General features: G+C 41.7%; 1 protein-coding gene across 6 annotated transcripts in view; it reads right to left on the bottom strand.

Moving 5' to 3' along the window:
- The window catches only part of DOCK10 (dedicator of cytokinesis 10), a 297,309-nt gene that overhangs the window by 185,279 nt on the left and 89,137 nt on the right, over positions 1-22,893 (bottom strand). Inside the window, exon 1 of one of the 6 annotated variants that reach the window (XM_061148623.1) lies at positions 1,279-1,521. The exons of the other annotated variants lie outside the window; for them this stretch is intronic. Coding sequence (XP_061004606.1) covers positions 1,279-1,383 — 105 coding nt within the window. The 5' untranslated portion in view covers positions 1,384-1,521. Of the gene's footprint in view, positions 1-1,278; positions 1,522-22,893 lie in introns of those variants that run through there. 6 annotated transcript variants of the gene reach the window in all.

Here is a 22,893-nt window from a genome sequence, read left to right as displayed (position 1 = left end):
TACTCCCATTAAATTATCACCAGACAGATTGTAAGTATAAAGAGAACCACTGCTACGTGAGATGGAGTATTCCGTACTTGATTTTGGTCTATCAAAGCCTGAGTGACTATTCATTAATTTGATTTTTCATATTCTTTCAATGGCTATTCATAAACAACCATTATATGATCAAATACATACAGTTTTTTAAGTTGCTCTGTTTCTAGATAAAAAATGTTTATATGAACAAAAACACTATTTATCTCTAGAGCAGTGGTTCTCAACCTGGACATCACTCTCCCTGCTCGAGAGGACATTTGGCAATGTAAGGAGACATTTTTGCTTGTCATAACAGGGGAGAGTTTGCCACCAGCATCTACTGGGTAAAGGCCCAGGCTGTCACTAGACGTGGTCACAACGCATGGGACAGCTCCAAACAACTAAGAAATCTCCAACCCAAAATGATAGTAGTGCTGAGCTCAAGAACCCTTGCCTTGAAGAAAAACAAGCAAAAAAAAAAAACCTACCTGGTAAAATAAACATTCCTATAAAAAGAGTAGCCAATCATTCATCATATAAAGTGGGTCTTCCACATTACATATGAATCACTGAAGCTCTAACCATCTGCCCTGATACTGACAGATAGAAATCTAGGATTCTGTAATAAGGACACATTTTCAGAGCTCTCATTTTGTTTACCAACCCTAGGCCAGAAACATTTTTAACAGTAAACAAAACCAAATCTTTTTAACCTTTAGAACTTACCGATTTTTACTCTCTCCCTCAGCTCACTTAATTAAATAGTTATTTACATTTCCTTTCCTATTTTGGGTTGCTCTTTCTAAGAACTTTAAAACAAATCATGAGTGGCATACGATAAAAATAGAGCAGTAATACTTTTTTAAAAACACCACTGTAGCACATCATCAATTGGGCTCTTAATTGAGGCAATTATAGACGTTTCTTTATAAAAGGAGAATATTCTAGCAATATTAACTCTCTAAATCCTCTATCAACATGTTTTAAAATAATGATGGTAGTAGTTCCAATATTCTAAATAAGTTAGTAGTATTTTAAGTACTTCAAACCTCTTCCAATATGTTTTAAAATAATGATGGAAGCAATTAAAAAATAATGATGTAAGTAAAAAAGGATATTTATGAGCTGGGCTGAATATTCTGTTCCATCTAAGACTTTGCCCATCACCCTAGGTTAGATTAGCATGCCAGAACTATTTTTTTTTCTTTTTAAAGTATTGAAGAGAAGATGAAAAGCAAACATCAACATTCAGATACCTACAGAGGTAAATCTGTGGATTTCTTCTTGATTTTTTCTCCTCATTGTTCGTCTCTTCTTCCAAAATTCACTGGGATCCCGTTTAAAAACCTTTCCTCGGAAGCTCATTGTATTGCTGTTATTTGAGTAGCAAGATATTTAAAAATATCAATTCCCTTAAGTCTCTCCCTCCTGAAGCTTCACCAGGCCGAACAAATTTTTCTTCTCTGGTAAAAAGGGAAATGCTCATTCTACATTAACATAACTCAACAGAAAGGAAAAGAAAAGCAAGTTACCGCTTCCTGTGAGTGAGTAACCACCAGCTGTTCAGATGCACTTTTGTGCATGTGTTCTCCCTAATCACCTGCTTTAAAGCAAGACAAAAAAGCACAAAATGACTCTCGATGTTTAAGAGAATTGCTCACAGATAAATAAACCATAGGATCTTAAACTCGCCCTCGGAACCAAGTTGAGCCTGAATCAAAGAGCTAATTTACTCTACACTGCTGTATCTGTTAGTGCTACAGCCATCCAAACTTCATCATTGTGGCTAGATTCCAAAGGTGAACTGCAATAATCTTTTTTGGGGTTTCTCTGGTGGCTCAGATGGTGAAGAATCTGCCTGCAATGCAAGAGACCCAGGTTTGATCCCTGGGTGGGGAAGATCCCTTGGAGAAGGAAACAGCAACCTGCTAGATCTCAAAAGTGAACTGCAATAATATACCTGTTTAAGTCAGTTGCTCATTATATCAGTGGTCTTTCCACTTAGGCACAAGGGAAAATATTAGAATTCCATTTATATTGGTCATCTAAATAAAGAATATATATGGAATTTAGAAAGATGATAATGATAACCCTATATGCAAAACAGAAAAAGAGACACAGATGTACAGAACAGAATTTTGGACTCTGTGGGAGAAGGCGATGGTGGGATGTTTCAAGAGAACAGCATCGAAACATGTATATTATCTAGGGTGAAACAGATCACCAGCCCAGGCTGGATGCATGAGACAAGTGCTCGGGCCTGGTGCACTGGGAAGAACCAGAGGAATCAGGTGGAGAGGGAGGTGGGAAGGGGGATCGGGATGGGGAATACATGTAAATCCATGGCTGATTCATGTCAATATATGACAAAAACCACTACAATATTGTAAAGTAATTAGCCTCCAACTAATAAAAATAAAAAAAAAAAAGAAACTATGCTTTACTAATATTTATATAATGCATTGACATGGACACCTTCATTCTCTATGTCATATGGTTACAAACAGTCACCAGTTAATTCCCTAATCTTTAGATCTTTACTCCCTTTCTCTGACGCAATTTAAAATTGCACTTCCCCCCTAAAACCCACTCTAGTGCTCCTTCCTATTTTATTTTTCTCCATGGCATTTACTGTCATGTGACACTGCTGTACAGTTTACTTATTTATTTTACTTATGATCTTTCATCCTCCACTAGATTCTGTGCCACAGGAGTGTGGGAATTTTGTTTGCTTTGTTCACTGTGTAGTGATCAGAACTGTGTCTGCTTCCAGAAGATCCTCAGTATATAACTGTTTAATAAAAGAACTGAGGGACTTGCATACCTTATGCTTAACAATGAACTTGTCCCCTATGTATACTGTGTTTTGAAATGTTAGCTATTGGCAAGGACTGTATAGTTTATAAATAAACATAGAATATGGGAATGCATTCAACTATTTTTTTTTTTTTTTAAAAAGGTAACTTTATTGAGAGTGAGAGAACTTGTGATGAAGTGTGTGAGATAAGTAGTTGGAGGCCATGGGACTAGTGAATAATTGATTAGATTAAACATTAGAAAGATGAGTTCAAAAAATAAGTGTTGTGTGAGACTGTCATTCAAATTCTTAAAGAGTTTGTTTCTTCATCTACAGGACAGACCTCCTTAATGGGGGTGTTCATCAGTTTGGTAGGTGCTAAAGGAACCATTGCTTGTCTAGGAAGCAATCTGAGGTTTAAAAGATGGTTGAAGGAATATTTCCATTGAGGACTGATCTTCATGACCACTGAGACACAAGTTTGAACCAACTCTCCCAGGAGACAAATTCTGAGCAGGCGGCATTATGGAGTAACTGCCCACTCTTAGGTGAGGGAGTCAGTTTCACAGACACTTGTTGGGGGCATCTTTGCACAGAAAGCAGTGTGGTGAGCACTGCAGACACACATAAGAAGTCCAACCAGAAGGGCAATTTCTGTGCAAAATGCTCTCAATGTTCTGTGAGTTTTGAACTGTAGGAAAGAAAAATAACAAGGCTGCTATTGGTGCTCACATCTTAGCTGGAGCAGAACCGAGGATACAGGTGGAAATGGGACAATGACAAGAGGAGAGGACCAATGAGTTAGCACAGTGAGTTGTGGGTTTTGTGGGAGCTTTTGCTCCAGAGCCTTCTCTTCTCTTTCTAGAGCTTGACACACTTAATGGCGCAGGCCCAGGCTGGCTGCCATGGTGACACCAACTTGCCACCCAGAAGTCAGTGGTCCCACATATCCATGTGGCTTTTCCTCAACTTCCTTCAGGTCTTTACTCATATGTCGCTTCCTCAGAAAGCCTTCTCTGCCATTCTTCTAAAACCACGGCTTTCCCCTCTAAACACTGGATGCTCCTCCCTCGCCATATTTTGGTGGTGGGGGTGGTGGTGGTGGGGAAAGTCAGGTCATTAAGATGATGGATAAGACACTCATCTCGCCCTGAGAAGCCACTTCTGCAAACACAGTTCTGATTCTGTAATGAAGGTGGTGACCCTCAAGGTAGCTCCCACTTAACCAGCTTGTTCCAAAGACAAGACATTCCTGGTGCTCCAGGGGTTAAGAATCCTCCTTCCAATGCAAGAGGCATGGGTTCCATCCCTGGTCGGGGAACTAAGATCCCACATGCCTTGGCACAACTAAGTCCGCACACCACAACTACTGAGCCAGCATGCTGCAACTAACACCGGACACAGCCAAAAATAAACAAATATTTAAAAATACATATACAATTGGGAAAGAAAAAAAACCTAAAAACAAGCGGACAAACAAACAACAAAAAGACACGGCACTAAATAGATGCCACTTGCTTGTTTGATAAACCTCATAGGATTTCCCTGGTGGCTCAGATGGTAAACAATCTGCCTGCAATGCAGGAGACCCAGGTTCAGTCCCTGGGTTGGGAAGATCCCCTGGAGAATGGAATGGCAACCCACTCCAGTGTTCTTGCCTGCAGAATTCCATGGACAGAGGATCTGGGTGGGCTATAGTCCATGGGGTTGCAAAGAGTTGGATACAACTGAGCAACTAACACTTTCATTATTAATTATTATTTAATCTGCAAGGAGCCTTCTTCTTCTTACAGACTCTAGCTACTCATTACCCTTATCTACCCTGTCATGCAGAGATTTGGAGAGATAGGTATAAAGAGATACTGCTCATTCCCTGCCAAAGTATGGAGACTGGGGAAGGATCTTTCAAAAACTCTGAGAAAAATGGCAAGATGCTATAAAAATAACAACTGAGGAGGTAAGCTGTACAGTTATTCTGCAATTGGTTAAGAAGGCATCCAAGGATTCTACAGAGCAGAAGCCCTTTTGATGCATGGTCATGGGATAGATAGAAATTCCACTGTAGGTCTTTCATTCTAAAGAGAGTTGACCTTCTGAGTAACTCTGGCATCTGTTAGATGAGCAGGTACATTATAGCATATTCAGAATTTTCAAATTTAACTTTTTCCTTACATGATATTATGAGACTCTGCCTTTGAGTCACCTGATGTCCTGAGGTAAGATTATGTTTCTATTTCAATAGCTGCAAGTAGTATTTCACAACCCTTTTGGATCATGAACCTATTTGAGAATCTAACAGGAACTGGACTCACTCACTGAGGAAATGTAAGGACTCAGGAACTGTGTGTGTGTGGCCAGGGGTCACAAATCTCTGAAGCCCATCTGGGGGACCCTCTTATTTCTTCATGTTACCCTAAATCCCCAACTTCTAATTTTAGAAGATGGGAATGTTGTCTTATAACAAAGCATTTGGTAATCTTGAGCAACTCATAAGTGACTTCCTCTCTTTCTAGTAGTTGCATCTCGTCTCTCCTCTATTCCTCTTTAGGCGCCACAGTTCTTTATCCTGGAGTCCCTCCCACTCCCCAACTTCTGCAATATGAGAATGACTCATTTCTCTCCTTGCTAAGCTGTTGATTGCAGCTCCCTTGAACACAGGCAAAAAAAAAAGGCATAGCTGGGCATCATGGGGGGGAGGCCAGACAGACACAACCTGTGGTGACTGCGAAGGAGGGGAAATCCAACAGCATGGAGTTCAGTGTTCCATGTGCTGCCCTGTCGGGGACCTCTGCTGGGCTGCGCTATCCTTGATTTCAGACCAAGTCTGCTGTTTCAGCATTCCATGATACCATTCAAAAAATTTCCTATTCTGCTTAAGTTCAGACATGTGTTGGCAATCAAAGAACCTAACTCAGTCACTGGGAAAAAATGGGTAATAAAGAGAAATCAATCAGCTGGCTCCACCACAAGGAATCACTGTCAAGTTTCACTAGGAAAGAAATTTGGTACCAATTAATGATCAGAATTAATTAATTACTATGCTCAAGGTATTGCTGGGCTTCATGAGAAATATGTAACATCCTTCTTAGCCTCAAGAAGCTTGTAGATAGAGGAGTTCACTAGAGTTTTTAAAGGAGACTGGGAAAGTTTTATAGTAAGGACAGAACATAAGGGAGACTTTGAATATGTGGGAGTCAAATAGATAGGGAAAGAGTAAAGAACACTCTAGGAAAGGGGAATGAAGCATAGAGAAGTCATAAGATACAGTGGTTAAAACCAGGAATCTGGAATCAGCTTAGATTCAAATCCTGAGTCCACCACCACCTCCTAACTGTATATCCTTCAGCCGATATCACCCTCTCTGGGCCTCAGTCTTCTCATCTGTAAAATAGGAATAGTATAGTAGATAACCCATAGTGTTTTTGTGAGGACAAATGAGATGACACCCTTGAAAGTTTCAACACATTACCTGGCACATATTTACCATAATTATTAGTTATCACAAAAGCTAAAAACAAAAAACAAACAAACAAAAAAAACAAAAGCTAAAAGGCAGGACAATAACTAATATTTAGGAATAAAGAGGAGGTCCAGCCTGTCTACAGTCAAAGGTTGAGTGGGAGAGGAAACGTAGAAACAATTTAAAATAGAAGTCGGAAAAAGAGAAAAAAAAGAAGTCGGGCCAATTCAGGGAAGGCTTTGAAAGCCAAGATAATGAAAGTTTCCATTGTATCATGAAAGTTACAGAAAACCATTGAAAGATTTTTGAATGATAATTAAAATAGTGCCTTTGGAAGATTCATTTTATAATTACATGTAGGCTAGATTTTGGGGAATATGATTCAGAGGTAGTCTGCATTGATTCAGATATTAACATGGAGTGCTGGTGGGCAGAAAAGTTGGCATCAGAAACTTAACCGTAGACTTTACAGACAAAAAAGTGAAAGCGAAAGTCACTCAGTTGTGTCCGACTCAATTAAATGGAAAATGAATGAGAGCTGAAATTTATCAAGCAAGGACTGGGTTCTGGGTGCTGGTCTAAATATAGTGTCTTATTTAAACCATGCAACAACCTTGTGAGATATTACTATGACTTTTATCACCAGCTGGTTTTACAGAGGAAGATACTTGGGTCCTGAGAGGTTTAGCAATTGGTCCAAGGTTCCAAGCAAGTAACACAGATGAGATTTAAACCTAGTTAGTCCAGTCCAGAACTCATGCTCTTAGCCAGAAGAGAGGTCCAAAGAGGCTAATGGGCTTCTGAGCTTGGCCACCAAAATGATGGATAATATGACTGAGGGACGAAGGCTGGCAAGAAGAGAAGACTTCTTTTCCTACAAATACTGATTTAGAAATGTCAAGAAGCTCGAAAAACAGGCATTTTTAGCACCATGGTTATATTAATACACATGCCTGGAACTCAGGGAAGAGTCAGGACTGGAGATATTAAGCTGAAAGTCACTGAAAGACTTACAATTGAGAGTTTAAAAGTAAACTGAATTTTTGGAGAAGAGAGTAGCATAAAATTGACAACACAATCGAGATTCTTTTATATATGATAAATAGAAGGCAATTTAGGAAACTGAGAAGGCATAGAGCTACAGAGGGAAAACTAGCAGTGTCGTGTGGCATCCAGACGTCCTGTAGAAGGAAGCTGAAAGAGGCTGACACAAGGCATCTGGGCAGAGATGGGTGTAGGACCTGATCCAGCATGAGAGATAAGCAAGATGAAAGCTAAGGACCTTGCAGTCTTAGATCCAGACTGATCTATATTTGAATTCTCTTCCGCCACTTACTAGATGAACTCTATCTAGCTACATGACCTCTGTCTTCCTATGTCTAACATATATAATGAAGCAATTAATATACAGCTTACAAGATTGTCACAAAATAATATTATTTACTTAACATTGTGGAAAAATACACATATGTATATCTATAATTGCTAAGATTCCTATATATGTGTATATGTAAACTATTATTTATTGACTGTGATTGATATTTACCAGGTCTACCTAGGTTTTGGAAAAGACCCTGATGCTGGGAAAGATTGAGGGCAGGAGAAGGAGGATGAGTTGGTTGGATGGCATCACCGACTCAATGGACATGAGTTTGAGCAAACTCAGGGAGATGGTGAAAGACAGGGAAGCCTGGCGTGCTGCAGTCCATGGGGTCACAGAGTCAGACACGACTTAGTGACTGAACAACAGCCTAGGTATGTATTTATGTATAGACACCCCTATATATGCACATGCATGTATAGAACAAAATACGCAGATGTATAAATTCTTACATGTGTATTCAAAGTCTGGCCCCATGGTGTCCAGATAGAGAAATTAGGTTTGTGATTTCAATAGATAATATATTTGGAATATAATTAAGATGGTAAATATTAACCATGTTTTGGAAGAAATAGAAATTTGAATACTAAGATATTAAAAATTTGAGAAAAAGTTCTAGTAGTCTATATTAGTTTTCCATTGCTGCTGTAACAGATCACCACACATTTATTGACTTAAGTCAACACTCACTTACGACCTCATAGTTTTTGTGGGTATGACAGATATCTGGGTATAATACAGCTCAGCTGATTCTCTACATAGAGCCCCACAAGGTTGAAATCCAAGTGTCAGCAGGGTGATGTCCCTTTCTGGAGGCTCCAGAGGAAAACCTGGTTCTAGGCTCATTCAGTTTGTTGGCAGAATTCAATTCCTTGCAGGTATAGGACTGAGGTCTTAGTTTCCTGCTGTCTGTCAGCCAGGAGTAATTATGAGCTTCCAGCAGCTGCCTGCATTCTCTGGCTCACTGTCCCTTGCTAAGCCAGCAATAATGAGTTGAATCCTTCTCACACTCTCAATCTGATTTTTTCTTTTCTCTCCTAAACATCTCTCCTAGGCATCTTTCTACTCTAGTTGGCCTTAGCTCTTTAAGGCCCCATATGATTAAATTGGTTGGACTCAGACAATTCAGAATAATTTCTCTCTTTTAAGGTCAGCTGATAAGTGACACAAAGTCCCTTCACACCAGTACTAAGATGAGTGTTTCACTGAACCACCAGAGAGTCTTGTAGGGAGTGCGGAGAGGTATCTTTAGGAAACTGTCTCTTACATGGTCTTATTCTGGATCACAATTTGGTTTTGCACCTATCTTTTGAAGACAAGGTTAACATCAAGAATGCACTGAGAGGAAGGTGTAGGTGAGGACAATACTTGACCTTTGAGTTCCGTTTCTACTGAACAGTGAGGTGGGATGCAGGTTGCAGTGGAGCCAAGAAATGAATGAGAGGAAATAGATATTTTTGACTTATAGGTCACATCCTGGAAAAGTTGGCAATGAAATAAAGGTGAGAGAGAGAATGGTGGCTGTGGGGAGGGAGGGCAGAACCAAAGAGACAAATTTGGAAAATGAAGATTGGTGGAGAGTAATCAAAGTGATAAACACAGAAAACAAAGGCAATAAACTAAAGCAACAAGCTCTGAGGTCACCTCTAAAATGCTTATGTTTTTAGTACATTTGAACAGGCTGTACAAATAGCAAATGACATTCTCACTGAATCGAAGAAATCAGAAGACAAGAGATTCTTGTTTCTTTGACAACGCATCTGAATCTACTCAACAAAAATTACTCAGAAAGTTCCGTTAGGCATGCAGAGTAACTGAAACCTTGGTGGTTAAGACTTAGACAACCACACACTACATCATACTTGAATCCACAGAGCTTAATTTGAGCAGCTGGTAAAGTACTTCCTGTTCATTCCCACTTGCTTTCTTTACTAGCAAGCATCTTTAGGTTTATTCCAATTTATTTTACCTGTAGAGCTTTTCAGCATTTACTGTCATTACTACTTCCTTGTTAGAGAATGTTTAGATGACTCATTTTATTTCATTTTCCTCTTCCATTTCCAATAGACTTTCCCTTTGCCTGAGAGTTTGGGTGCTTTTCAGCCTTTCTCTCATAGGACACAACAAGGCTGGTCCACAGTGCCTCTCTAGGTTCTGCTCACTACTGTCTACCTTATTTAAAGGAAATAAAGCACAAGTAGCTACTTCCTCCCTCTCTATGGTCTCTCCAGAGCCTGGCCCCAGGCAGAAGTGCTTTTTAAGCTTTTAGCACTGAGGCTCACTACTTCCCACTATAAAAGTCAAGACTGAATGGCTCAGAGTTAGCGATGAGAGAGGCTTAGATATCTTGAAGGAGTTTCAATGGATGCAATAAAACCTCTTATTTCTAACTGTAGAGCTTTCAATGGGCAATGTCTGTAGAGTAAGAGCCAACTCATTGGAAAAGACCCTGATGCTGGGAAAGACAGAAGGCAGGAGGAGAAGGGGATGACAGAGGATGAGATGGTTGGATGGCATCACTGACTCAATGGACATGAGTTTGAGCAAACTCTGGGAGATGGTGAAGGACAGGGAAGCCTGGTCTGCTGCAGTCCATGGGGGTCGCAAAGAGTCAGACACGACTGAGAAACTAAAAAACAATAATACCCTCTAATCCAAATGGCATTAGTTTTATTAATAACATGAGATATTTAGAAACTTCACAGAAAATAGAGCCCTGCAAGATGAACTGCACCAAGGGAGAATGCAAAAACAGATTGCAGTTTTGTGTGTGTGCGTGTATGGTGGTGTAAGCTGAGTATGTGACGTGTGTGTGTGTTTGTTGAGTGTCTGTGTGCAAAGCATAAACGTTCTTTGTTGTATTAAAATAAGTTATTCATGGCCCTTCTAACATGTATTAAGTTGTAACCATATTTGTTTATATTACTGAACTTAAGTAGGCCTCAGGAGTTAAGAATTTTCACTTAATTAGGATTTGATGGTGACAAGGTAGGTAAGAAACTCATTTCACACAGTTTGGTGAGCCCATTTCTTAGAATCTAATAGCAACTAGAGAAGGGGTTTTAGTTTTTTCTTTTCCATTGTGGACTTTATCATTGGTCACAGCCTTCCACCAGGAAAAATATTATGGCCTGTAGATATTCACATATCTTACCAGTAAGCATCTTAATGACATGCTTAGGAAATGAGGAACATTGATTTTAATTTTACCCTCTTTCTCAATTTCCTGATGGGTATATAGGTACTTGGGGCTTCCCAGGTTGTGCTAGAGGTAAAAAAACCCCACATCCCAGTGCAGGAGTCATGAGACATGGGCTCTGTCCCTGGGTCAGGAAGATCTCCTGGAGGAGGACATGGCAACCCACTCCAGTATTCTTGCCTGGAGAATCCCACAGACAGAGGAGCCTAGAGAGCTATAGTCCATGGGGTCACAAAAAGTCTGATACAACTGAAGTGACTTAGTATGCAAGCACATATAGATACTCATCACCCATGTTGATGTTTTTTCTGCTTCTGCTAAAGGCATCCAGCCACTCTTCAGAAGTCAGTTTTAGTTTGGTCTGAGGCAGAATGGGAAATCCCTAAGAAGCAAGAATGCCCGCTTATGGAGTGCAATGTGTAAGCTAGCTGCTGCTGCAAGTCACTTCAGTCGTGTCTCTTTGCGTGACTCTGCGACCCCATGGACTGTAATCTGCCAGGCTCCTCTGTCCATGGGAATTTCCAGGTAAAAATATTGGAGTGGGCTGCCATTTCCTCCTACAGGGAGGAAACTTATTCCTCCTTCCCAACCCAGGGATCGAACCTGTGTCTCCAGCATTGCAGGTGGATTCTTTACCATCTGATCCATCAGGGAGATTACCTATAGAGACTACATTTGAACTCACACCCCCACACCACCAAACTCAGAGCCAGAGCCTAACACCATGACAGTAACAACAACAAACACACCAAAGCTTCTATATGATTTTCTAAGCTTATATTTCCTGTGAATAAACCAGCCTGGATTGTTAACGCTCTCTAGTAAGTTATTTTAAAAGACATGCAGCTGATTCTTCACCTAGAATATAGCATTCTTTTCCCACTAAAAACATCATCAGTTCCCAAGCAGCTTATTTTCCCTGGACTCTTCTTCCTCTGTCTTTTAAAGAAGACTGAAAGGCATTCTGGGTCCAGGCAGACAATTTCTCTCATAAGTGATCAGATGAAGGCACACAAATGGAGTCTAGGGTCCGAATCAATGCCATTATCATTGATCTGCTAGGGACTACTGCCTGACAGTAATTTTCCCCTGAAGACACATGCATCCCTCTGCTGGCTGGCTGGATCCCACCCCAGCCTCCCACTGCTGGCAAAGTCAACTAGAGACCTGAGTTGTTTCTTTTAAAATAAAACAAGCACCCAAATTGCCCTCCTGCGGTCTTTCCAATTGCTAATTACCTTGCTTTCAATAAGAATGTCCAATCAATGTTTAATAATTACCTCGGAAATCATGTGTTTTATGAAAGAGCCTAGGTCTTTCAACTCTTCAAAGCTCCCATGCAAAAGCTGGTTAATTTTTCTACTCCAGGGGATCCTCCTGACCCAGAGACTGGACTCAGGTCTCCGGACTTGCATGCAGATTCTTTACTGTCTGAGCTACCAGGGAAGCCCATACAGCATCTTACAAATGTTTCAGTCTTACAAATGTTTCAGTGTTGTGATAGTCTCTTTTTTTAACTGCAAATGGATGTGTATTTACAAAGGGAGAGCAATGAAGTACTCTCACCTAAGCAATTCTGAAAAAGAATTTACATGCCACACCCTGAGCATCCAAGTGGCCAAACATTCAGACCAAGGAGTGCGCGCTAGTGGAGTTGACAGTCGGGCTGCAATTTCTGCAATCTCCCTGCCCCACAAACTATTTCTTTAATGGCGTCGTAAAGCTTTCGTGTCTTTTTGAGGCCTCTATTGGGAGGAGAGACGAAGCCAATGTGATACTTCAAGTGTTAATGCCTTGTGTGTGTACTCAGTCACTCAGTCGTGTCTGACTCTTTGTGACCCCATGAACTGTAGCCCGTCAGGATCCTCTGTCCATGGAATTCTCCAGGCAAGAATACTGGAGTGGGTTGCCACTTCCCCCTCCTGGGGATCTGCCTGACTCAGGGATCAAACCCCGAATCTCCTGCATTGGCAGGAGGATTCTTGACCACTGGGCCGCCTGGGAAGCCCTTGTTTAGTGCCTTGTATTGTAGACATTGGAGACTAATGGAAGGTTCTTGGCTTTCCAATCAAGAGTTTCTTCGTGTTTTTTTTTTAATGGTTTAAATTTAATTTTATTTTTTATGATTTATTTTTGGCTGTAGTGGGTCTTTGTTGCTGCTTGGGCTTTTCTCTAGTTGCAGTGTGGGTGCTTCTCATGGCGGTCTCCTATTGGGGAGCACAGGCTCTTGGGCACACGGGCTTCAGTAGTTGTGGCACATGGGCTCAGGGGTTGCAGTTCCGGGGCTTTAAAGCACAGGCTCAGTAGTTGGGGTGTAAGGGATTGGTTGCTCCAGGGCACGTGGGATCTTCCCAGGTCCGGGATTGAACCTATGTCTCCTGCCCTGGCAGGGCGACTCTATCACTAAGCCAGCGTCTTTGTGTTTTGCAGAAAATTAACTTGGATTTTATTTAGCTGTGCACACCAGAGTGAATTGTTGACCTTTGGACATACAATCGCTCATCAACTAGAGGACAAATTGACTTTTCACTCTCTGTTCTGCACCTCTCTAGGTGGACAAAAGAGGAGAACAGGAAAATAAAGATTGTATGGCTTGAACAGGGCACTCATGTGTGTTGAATCTGGTTTATGAGAAAAGGTACAAATCTGAAGAGGCTCTGATCGTATGTCAATCATTTCCCCCTGGTTTGTGCCGGGTATCTGTGATCGAAGGGATTAAGTCAGAGTGCCCACCTATAGTCCAGGTGGGGGAACTGAGGTACACACAAAATAACTACAGAAATATAAAAAGGCAGAAACTGTCAAGTGAAGACTATGAGTAAAGCACATGAGGGGACTTTATACAGGCACAGAGACCTGAGTCCAGGCCTGAAAAATGGTAGGACTTTGAAAGCCACCTTTATAAGAATCCCCAGAGCACGTGTTTTCCAGTGTCTGCAAGAATCACCCATGCTGTGATGTGCTTAGTCGTTTAGTCATGTCCAACTCTTTGCGACTCCACGGATTGTAGCCTGTGTCTCCTCTGTCCATGGAGATTCTCCAGGCAAGAATGCTGGAGTGGGTTGCCATGCCCTCCTCCAGGGGATCTTTCCAACCCAGGGGTCAAACCCAGGTCTCCCACATTGCAGGCGGATTCTTGACCATCTGAGCCACCAGGGAAGCCCAAGAATACTGGAGTGGGCAGCCTATCCCTTCTCTAGGGGATCTTCCAAACCCAGGAATTGAACTGGGGTCTCCTTCATGGCAGGCAGATTCTTTACTAGCTGAGCTACCAGAGAAGCCTAAGAAGTACCAATGAAGGCTATTAAAATTGTGGATTCCTAGACTTACCCAGGATCTCAGTAGGTCTGATAGGAGGTCCAGGAGTCTGACTTTGTTAACAAACACCACATGATTCATTTGAAGATGCTACACAGACCACAGTTGGAGAAATGAAGATTCAGAAGCTGGTTCACCTAGTTGTTTTCTTAGCCAGAAAAATCATATACTAGTATCCGAAGGGGCATCACTCCTAGTGCCGATTGTTTTTTCACTAGACTGAGGTCTTACTTATAAGATCAAATCTTCCCTTTCTCTTGTGTGTATTCAAGGAGGCACAACTAACCAGCTCTGTCACTGTAAACGTTTGTGGGGTTGAGGAGAGAACACTGGAGTGTAACCAGTTGTCAAAAACTGGGCCTTAGACATGCCCCATTCGTCCTTCAATTTTACTAGATTAGCCATTTCTCTGCTTGGAGTTTTGCGACCCAGCTCATACTGGCCTCTCCGTTATGTCTAAACAAGTTTTCTTCAACTTGGCATTAGTGACGATCTGGGCCAGACCATCCTTTCTGTAGGGAGTTGTCCTGTGCATTGCAGTTTGTTTCATAACATCCCTGGCTGGCCTCCACCTACTAGATGCCAGGAACTCCCCCATCCCCCTGCTGTGTCAGCCAACAATGTCTACAGACATCATCATGTGTCCTCTTCAGAGTTGGGGAGGAGGGGAAAATAACTCCTGGTTGAAATGCTCTCGTTCAAATTTTCATGCACATTATTCTGCCTCAGTATTGCTTTGATGATGGCTTTCAGAAGAACCTGGTGGCTCAGACAGTAAAGAAACCGCCTGCAATGCAGAAGACCCAGGTTCTATCCCTGGGAAGATCCCCTGGAGAAGGAGATGGCAACCCACTCCAGTATTCCTGCCTGGAGAATTCCATGGACAGAGGAGCCTGGCAGGCTTCAATCCACGGAGTTGCAAAGAGTCACACACAAATGAGCAACTAAGGTCCAGAGACTTCCTGACAGATGATGTAGGTTTCTCTTTAGATCATGGAGAGCTCCAATTGAAAGCCAAGTTGAGAATCACTTGCTTGGAAGAACCTTGGGGTTACTAAGCTTCAAGTCAATTCCCTCTCTTATTCTCTACATGCTTCAAAACCCCACTATCAGAATTAGTCTCTGAATCTGGTTTCTGTTTCTGTTCTGAGGTGTTCTTAATAAAGTGCAGCTATCACTTTTATGGAAAAGATCTGAAGCCATTATAATCTTCAGTAATTTAGCATGACACCTCAAAAGTGGCAAGCTGGTCACCTAGGCCAAGCCCCAAGCAACTGGAGATGAAGCTACACATTTTAAGAGTGGGAAGGATAAAGCTGGGAGTGTGGTGTTTGCCACTGTGTGTAAGGCCACTGTGCTGGAGTCAGTGAGCATGTGTTTGATTCCTGCCTTCCCCACTTAGTTGCTGGAGGTCTCCAGGCAAGTTACTCAACCTCTCTGAACATGAACTGTTCATCTGTAAAGTGGCAATAATTATAGTATCTGCCTCATTGACTGCGTGAGTGCGGGCTAAGTCATTTCAGTCGTGTTTGACTCTTTATGACCACATGGACTGTAGCCCGCCAGGCTCCTCTGTTCATGGGATACTCCAGGCAAGAATCCTGGAGCAGATTGCCATGCCCTGCTCCAGGGGATTTTCCCGACCCAGGGATGGAACCCACATCTCTTATGGATCCAGCATTGGCAGACAGATTCTTTACCACTGGTACCACCTGGAAGGCCTAAAAAGAGAATATTTGCAGAGTGTTTAGCTCAATGTTTGGAATATAAGAAAATGCTCAATAGATGTTAGCTCTAAGTTTGGTTGTGTTGAGGAGTGGTCATAAGCTGGGCTGTGTGTATTGAGGGGGCACAGCTGTCCCAGTTGTTCATGCACTGAGCTTGGAGAGGTGGGGTGGGGGCACCAGAAGGCACTAGCTACTTTGAACGTGGCAGTGAAAGGGAAAGGATCTTCCAGAAATGGAAGGAGTGGCTAGGAGACCCCCCTCGGCTCAGATATATACAAGTAGGCTAAACATCCCCTCACTCCATGCGCACACCATCCTTCCACAACTGACCTCTTTGTGCTGTGTCTTGCAGTACTGGTGATTTCATTTTTAAATCCCCACTGTGCACAACTACAAAAGCTTCCAATAATCCTATTTCTGTCATCTCCCCCCATCCTGCACAAAAGACCCAAATGCCAAGGAAGTTAAAGAAAGCCAAGATTTAACCAGTATCATATGCTTTTCTCATCTTTTCATGGTTGCTTTTCTGCCTTAAGCAAGACGGTAAGTTCCCAGAGCAATAAACAGTGTTGTCTTTATGTCTGAACTGTGCTGAGTCTCTTGCAGACATGCGGCAAATACCAACAGTGTAATTACCCATTTGACGTTGTGAACCGAGAAAATGGCATCGCGCTCTCCTTTCCTCTCTCTTCTTTTCCACAACTTTCCGAGGCCACAGCAAGGTATCAGAGTACACTGACATGGACACATTTATTCCGACTTTGCTCCTGTTTGCAAGGATGTCACAGATGGGGAAGATCTGTTACCGAGACTGTATCAAAAACTCTTTGGCAGCATTTAAAACTGGCCTCCCTCTTGCTTTGGTTGGCATTCAGGGTTTTGGTTCAGAAAATAGTTTTGAATTTGTGTTCACGTCTTATTTCTCTGTGCCCATAACTACTGAGTGAGTGCCACCGAGAAGCCATTTCTTTTGTTCTTCTAGGCAGAATGCATCTGTGTTCATGCTGAGAAGAGTATCCGATGGCAGTCGGGAGGCTTGTATTCAAGAAATCAGTGAGCTCAGGGCTCTGTGATGACCTAGAGGGGTGGCATGGGGGTGGGAGTAGGAAGGAGACTCAAGAGGGGATATACATACTTATAACTGATTTGCACTTCTGTACAGCAGAAAAACTAACACAACATCATAAAACAATTATCCTCCAATTTAAAAAAATAGAATGGAAAAAAAAGAAGAACCAGACCATTCACAGTTGGTCTAAGCAACCTAGGACAAAGCAGTAACCTCTCTGGGCCTCTTTGACCTACAGCCTTTTTCATCTCTGAAATCTTTATGTTCTAAAATAAAATTCATATTATCCCTTTTCAGATAGTCTGATGACCAGGCTGAGAAAGTCAGCTTTATGTCTGTTTTATTTTAACCTCAATGACCAACTGGAAAAGAAAGCAATGTGCAGTCAGAGCGCCTCTTTCTGCATGCCGAGTCCAGATGGTGACCCCCAAATGCTGCCTGGGCCTCACTCTCTGGTTCCAGCTAGATTTCACTTCAAAAGTCAATAGCTGTGCCTTCGCACTGGGTGACCTTGTCCTTGACACAGTTTGTAAACAGAGCATCGAAAAGAATGTTGGTGCTGGTTTTGCACCTACTCATTTTACTGATACTTTTTCATTTTCTTGTGGGGGCATCTCCTCTCCCCCCTCATCTGCCAGAGATGTCCAACAAGTGACCGACCACACCTGGATTAAAGGAAAATTCTTCTCTCTAAACCTGAGCCTTGAGAAGAATGACACCAAACTGTGACTTATACCAAAGGTTCCCTGAATCCTGCACGTTCCAGCTCTGATGGGGTGGGCCCTCCTCCTTCCTGCATTTACAAGGCCTTCAGTGAGTTCTGCCTCAGTCTGATGGGTCAGGGCTCATCCTACCTTCACTCTTTACTCCCTTGATTCAGCTAAAGCTATTTTCTGTTTGTGAGTGTGTAATTTTTGCCACCATCTGTTAACTTTCTTTGTAAATGGGTACCAATATTGTGCTCAGTATTTAGGGAAATCAGAAAAATAAAATAACTTCTTTGCCTTCATAGAGCTTAGAGGAGATGATCTGGCATGTGCTATAAAAGGAGATTTGTATTAGAAACCCTAAAAATCAAACAAAGAAAAATCTTTTTACCCTAAATATTCTTTTAAATGCTAAAACCGACCGAAAGCTTATTACCTTTCCATCCAAATACTATTTCATGTGACTTTGTTGTTGCTCAGTCACTCAGTTGTGTCCGACTCTATGCGACTTCATGAACTACAGCACTCCAGGCTTCCCTGTCCTTCACTAACTCATGTCCATTGAGTCAGTGATGCCATCTGACCATCTCATTCTCTGTCACCCCCTTCTCCTCTTGCCCTCAATCTTTCCCAGCATCAGAGTCTTTTTCAGTGACTCGGCTCTTCAATCAGGTGGCCAAAGTATTGGAGCTTCAGCTTCAGCATCACTCCTTCCAATGAATATTTGGGGCTGACTTCCTTTCACATGACTGTCATCACGCTAGTAACATCATCATCCATGTAGGTGATAAGGTTGAGTATCTGATTCTCCTCTTTTAATTGAATTACTGTCTATTGCAATGTAGCGGATTTACAATGTTGTGTTAGTTTCAGGTGTGCTGCTAACTGATTCAGTTCAATTCAGTCGCTCAGTCGTGTCTGATTCTTTGCCACCCCATGAACCGCAGCACACCAGGCCTCCCTGTCCATCACCAATTCCTGGAGTTTATCCAAACACATGTCCATTGAGTCGGTGATGCCATCTAACCACCTCATCCTCTGTCGTCCCCTTCTCCTCCTGCCCTCAATCTCTCCCAACATCCTGGTCTTTTCAAATGAGTCAGCTCTTTGCATCAGGTGGTCAAAATATTGGAGTTTCAGCTTCAACATCAGTCCTTCCAATGAACACCCAGGACTGATTTCCTTTAGGATGGACTGGTTGGATCTCCTTGCAGTCCAAGGGACTCTCAAGAATCTTCTCCAACACCACAGTTCAAAAGCATCAGTTCTTTGGTGTTCAGCTTTCTTTATAGTCCAACTCTCACATCCATACATGACTACTGGAAAAATCATAGCCTTGACTAGACGGACCTTTGTTGACAAAGTAATGTCTCTGCTTTTTAATATGCTGTCTAGGTTGGTCATAATTTTCCTTCCAAGGAGTAAGCATCTTTTAATTTCATGGCTGCAATCACCATTACACATATATTAATATCAATACATATATCCATTATTTTTCAGATTCTTTTCCCATTGATTTCTGCATAGCCAGCCTATCACTAAATCTAATGATTATATGTGTTCCCTTAATCATCCCTGTCATTGCTGCCATTTTCCTGTCTAAAGCCAAGTCTGACCATGTTATTCCCCAGCTCAGAAGCCTTAGATGGCATCCCCCTTGTCCAAATTCCTGTTTCCCAAAGTGCGCTCTAGAAATTCAAGATGTGTGGGCCAGCGTTCCAAGTAAAAGATATTCAATGTCAAATAAACTTGAGAAACAATGGGTGGAACAAAGCTAAACTAGACTCCTCACTGAAAAAGTCTCAGAGCTTTACATTTCCAAAGTGCAAGGTGAGTCTCTCAAGGAGTGTGTACTCAACAATATTTCCCACACTGATTTTTGCACAGAAGCATTTTCTTACAGTGCACTTATTACGCTTATTATTCTGTGTCACATAGCCCAGGGAATGGTCTCTGCAACCAGCATTTGTAGTAAGCCATCTGGTAAGAAAGAATTTAATATATTTGAGAAAGAAAGGTGACAGCAGCTTCTTTTCCAGAGTAGAGGGGAATTGCAGGGGTTTACGTGAGGAAGGAGGAAAGTCTGAACGAGGGGAGATGCTGGGTTATTGTTGTGTAGTTGCTCAGTTGTGTCTGACTCTTTGTGACCCTCTGGACTGTAACCCGTCAGGCTCCTCTGTCCATGGAACTCTCCAGGCAAGAATACTGGAGTGGGCTGCTATTCCCTTCTCCAGGGGATCTTCTGGATCCAGGAATCAAACCTGGGTTTCATGCATTGCAGGCAGATTCTTTACCATCTGAGCCACTAGGGAAGACCACCAGCACCGCCCCCCCCCCCCCCCCCCCCCCCCGCAAACTGGACCAAAAGTAACATCTATTTAGGTATGTGGCTTTGAGTTTATTGGGCCTCTGTGAAATCTCAGCCTAACAGGATAAGGCAAGCACAGATTTTCATGGTTGTGTAGTAAGCACTCAATAAGCCCGGTAGTCAGCAGGGAAAGTAATTCATGACCCAGTTAAGGTGAAAATATGGGGCATCTGAATCCTCTCTCCATCCCTGCCCTCCTCCCTTCCCTTCTGTAAAGGGTGACATCTCTAGTCTGGTTTGTAAACAAGGTTTTAAAGGATTTGTTGCATTTGATGTGGCACTAGTCGCCACATCTTCTACTTGCATTATGTTGCTGAAAATTATATTAAGTGTCTGATATTTATAACCACATTCCCCTCTCACTGTTTTACAGTCAAGAAAGGATAGTCTGACCTGTTATTATTCAATTATATCTGTGGAAATCCTTCTGAATTAGGAGTTGGACTCCACAATTTCTTGAAGTCAAAATATAATCTCTAACCCTATACAGACATTAACATCAAAATCATTTTCCATTCCTATGAGCCAAACATACTGCAACATATTACAGGCAGTGCAGTTCTCACTGGCTCCTTGAAGCTGGAACCTTGAATTGAAGGGAAACTAATAAAAATGTGTAACAGAATGACAATCAGGCAGCCTATGACTCAACTCCATCCCACCATTGTGTTTTCCTGCCAATAGTGTTTTAAAATATTTTAGTTAGTTGCCAGCATTTAAAAATGGGAAGATTGTATATAAAAAGCTTTGGCTATTTGCTTCTCTTGGAAAATTAAAATCTAGTCATGCTAATCCTCCCTTATTTTGTGTGTGTACGTGTGTGCTTTTTAAGAAACAATTTATTGGAGTATAGTTGATTTATAATGTTGTATTGGTGATGGACAGGGAGGCCTGGCGTGCTGCCATCCATGGGGTTGCAAAGAGTCGGACACAACTGAGCGACTGAACTGAACTGAATGTTGCATTAGTTTCAAAGTGAAAGGGAAAGTGCAAGTTGCTCAGTCGTGTCCAACTTTTTGTGACCCCATGGACTATACAGTCCATAGAATTCTCCAGGCCAGAATATTGGAGTAGGTAGCCTTTCCCTTCTCCAGGGGATCTTCCCAACCCAGGGATCAAACCCAGGACTCCCGCATTGCAGACGGATTCTTTATCAGCTGAGCCACAAGGGAAGCCCAAGAATGCTGGCGTGGGTAGCCTATCCCTTCTCCAGCAAATCGTCCCGGCCCAGGAATCGAACTGGGGTCTCCTGCATTGCAGGGGGATTCTTTACCAACTGACCTATCAGGGAAGCTAGTGTTAGTTTCAGGGGTACAGCAATTGATTCAGTTATACATAGACATAATAGTCATTCTTTTACAGATTCTTTTCTCTCACAGAATACTGAGTAGATTTCCTTGTGCTGTAACTAATCCTCCTTCTGGACACTGAAAAAAATTGCCCGAGTGAAGCAATGGCCATAGTCTGGAGATGAGCCATGGTTTCTTCAGTTCGCTCTGCTCCCCACCACTCTTGTTTGTCTCCTTGTCTAACCTGATTCACTTTCTCTGCAAGGCCTGTAGGTATCTGAGTTTGGAACATCTGACTTAAAGTCACATCTAAGGTCATACTGTTTAAAATGAAATAATGCCATTTGCAGCAACACGGATGTAACTACAGATGGTCATACTAAGTGAAATATGTCAGAAAGAGGAAGAAAAATACTATATGATATCACTTACCTGTGGAATCTAAAACACGGCACTGGTGAACCTATCCATGAAACAGAAATAGAATCAGGGGCATAGAGAAACAGATGGTTGAGAATAGAGAAATAGAGAAATAGGTGGTTGCCAAGGGGGAGGAAGGTAGGAGGGGGTTGGATTGGGAGTTTGGGATTAGCAGATGCAAGCTATTATATACAGAATGGATAAACTACAAGGTCTGACTGTATAGCATGGGGAACTATATTCAATATCCTGTGATAAACCATAATGGAAATGAATATGAAAAAGAATACACACACACACACATACATATATATATATATATATATAAATAACTGAGTAGCTTTTCTGGACAGCAGTAAATAGCACAACACTGTAATTCAACTATAGTTTAATAAAAAATAAATTTAGAAAAAAGATCATGACTTTTGTGAGACTAATGTAACTATAATCTCTGGAGCCTTACTTCACCCCTGTATGTTAAACGACAAACGTCAAGATTTCTACTGCCAGTGGATTTGTAGTTAACCCAGGTCTATCTCAGATCCCTAATTTACTCCTGAGAATTCCAAATATCTTGAATGAATTAATGAGATTAATGTTTTGGTTCTAAAATTTCTGTCAGAATACCCCCTCCTTGAGTGTATGGGACAAGAGAATATTTCTGACACTGATTAAGCCATAGAAAGCATTATAGTGCACTAATGTCTTTTGTAATTTTTCCAGATAAAAGCCACTTTGTGGCCGAATCAGCTCATGGGAGAAATTGGTGTGGCAAGGTTCATCACCTCTTCATGTAAATGATGTGAACCTAATGCTAAGAAGTGTTGAAATATTTGTTTCAGAGAAGAAGCAAACATTTTTCAAGCAGTAATTTTATATTAACAATGCGTGTGTGTGTGTGTGCATGTGTGTCTGCTCAGCTGTGTCCAACTCTTTGAGGCCTCATGGGGTGTATAGTCTACCAGGTTCTTCTGTCCATGAATTCTCCAGGCAAGAATACTGGAGTGGGTAGCCAATTTCTTCTGCAATATTAACAATGAGGGAGAGATCAAAGACTTAATATTAATGGTTATCATGATACTAAGTTATTTACTTATCAACTTAAAATTATTTCCACCCTACATTTTAAGGAATATATCA

This window comes from Dama dama, chromosome 8 (genome assembly GCF_033118175.1).
Source record: "Dama dama isolate Ldn47 chromosome 8, ASM3311817v1, whole genome shotgun sequence".
Classification (NCBI taxonomy): domain Eukaryota; kingdom Metazoa; phylum Chordata; class Mammalia; order Artiodactyla; family Cervidae; genus Dama; species Dama dama.
The sequence above is the reverse complement of the archived record's forward strand: the minus strand, read 5'-3'. Positions and strand labels throughout refer to the sequence as shown.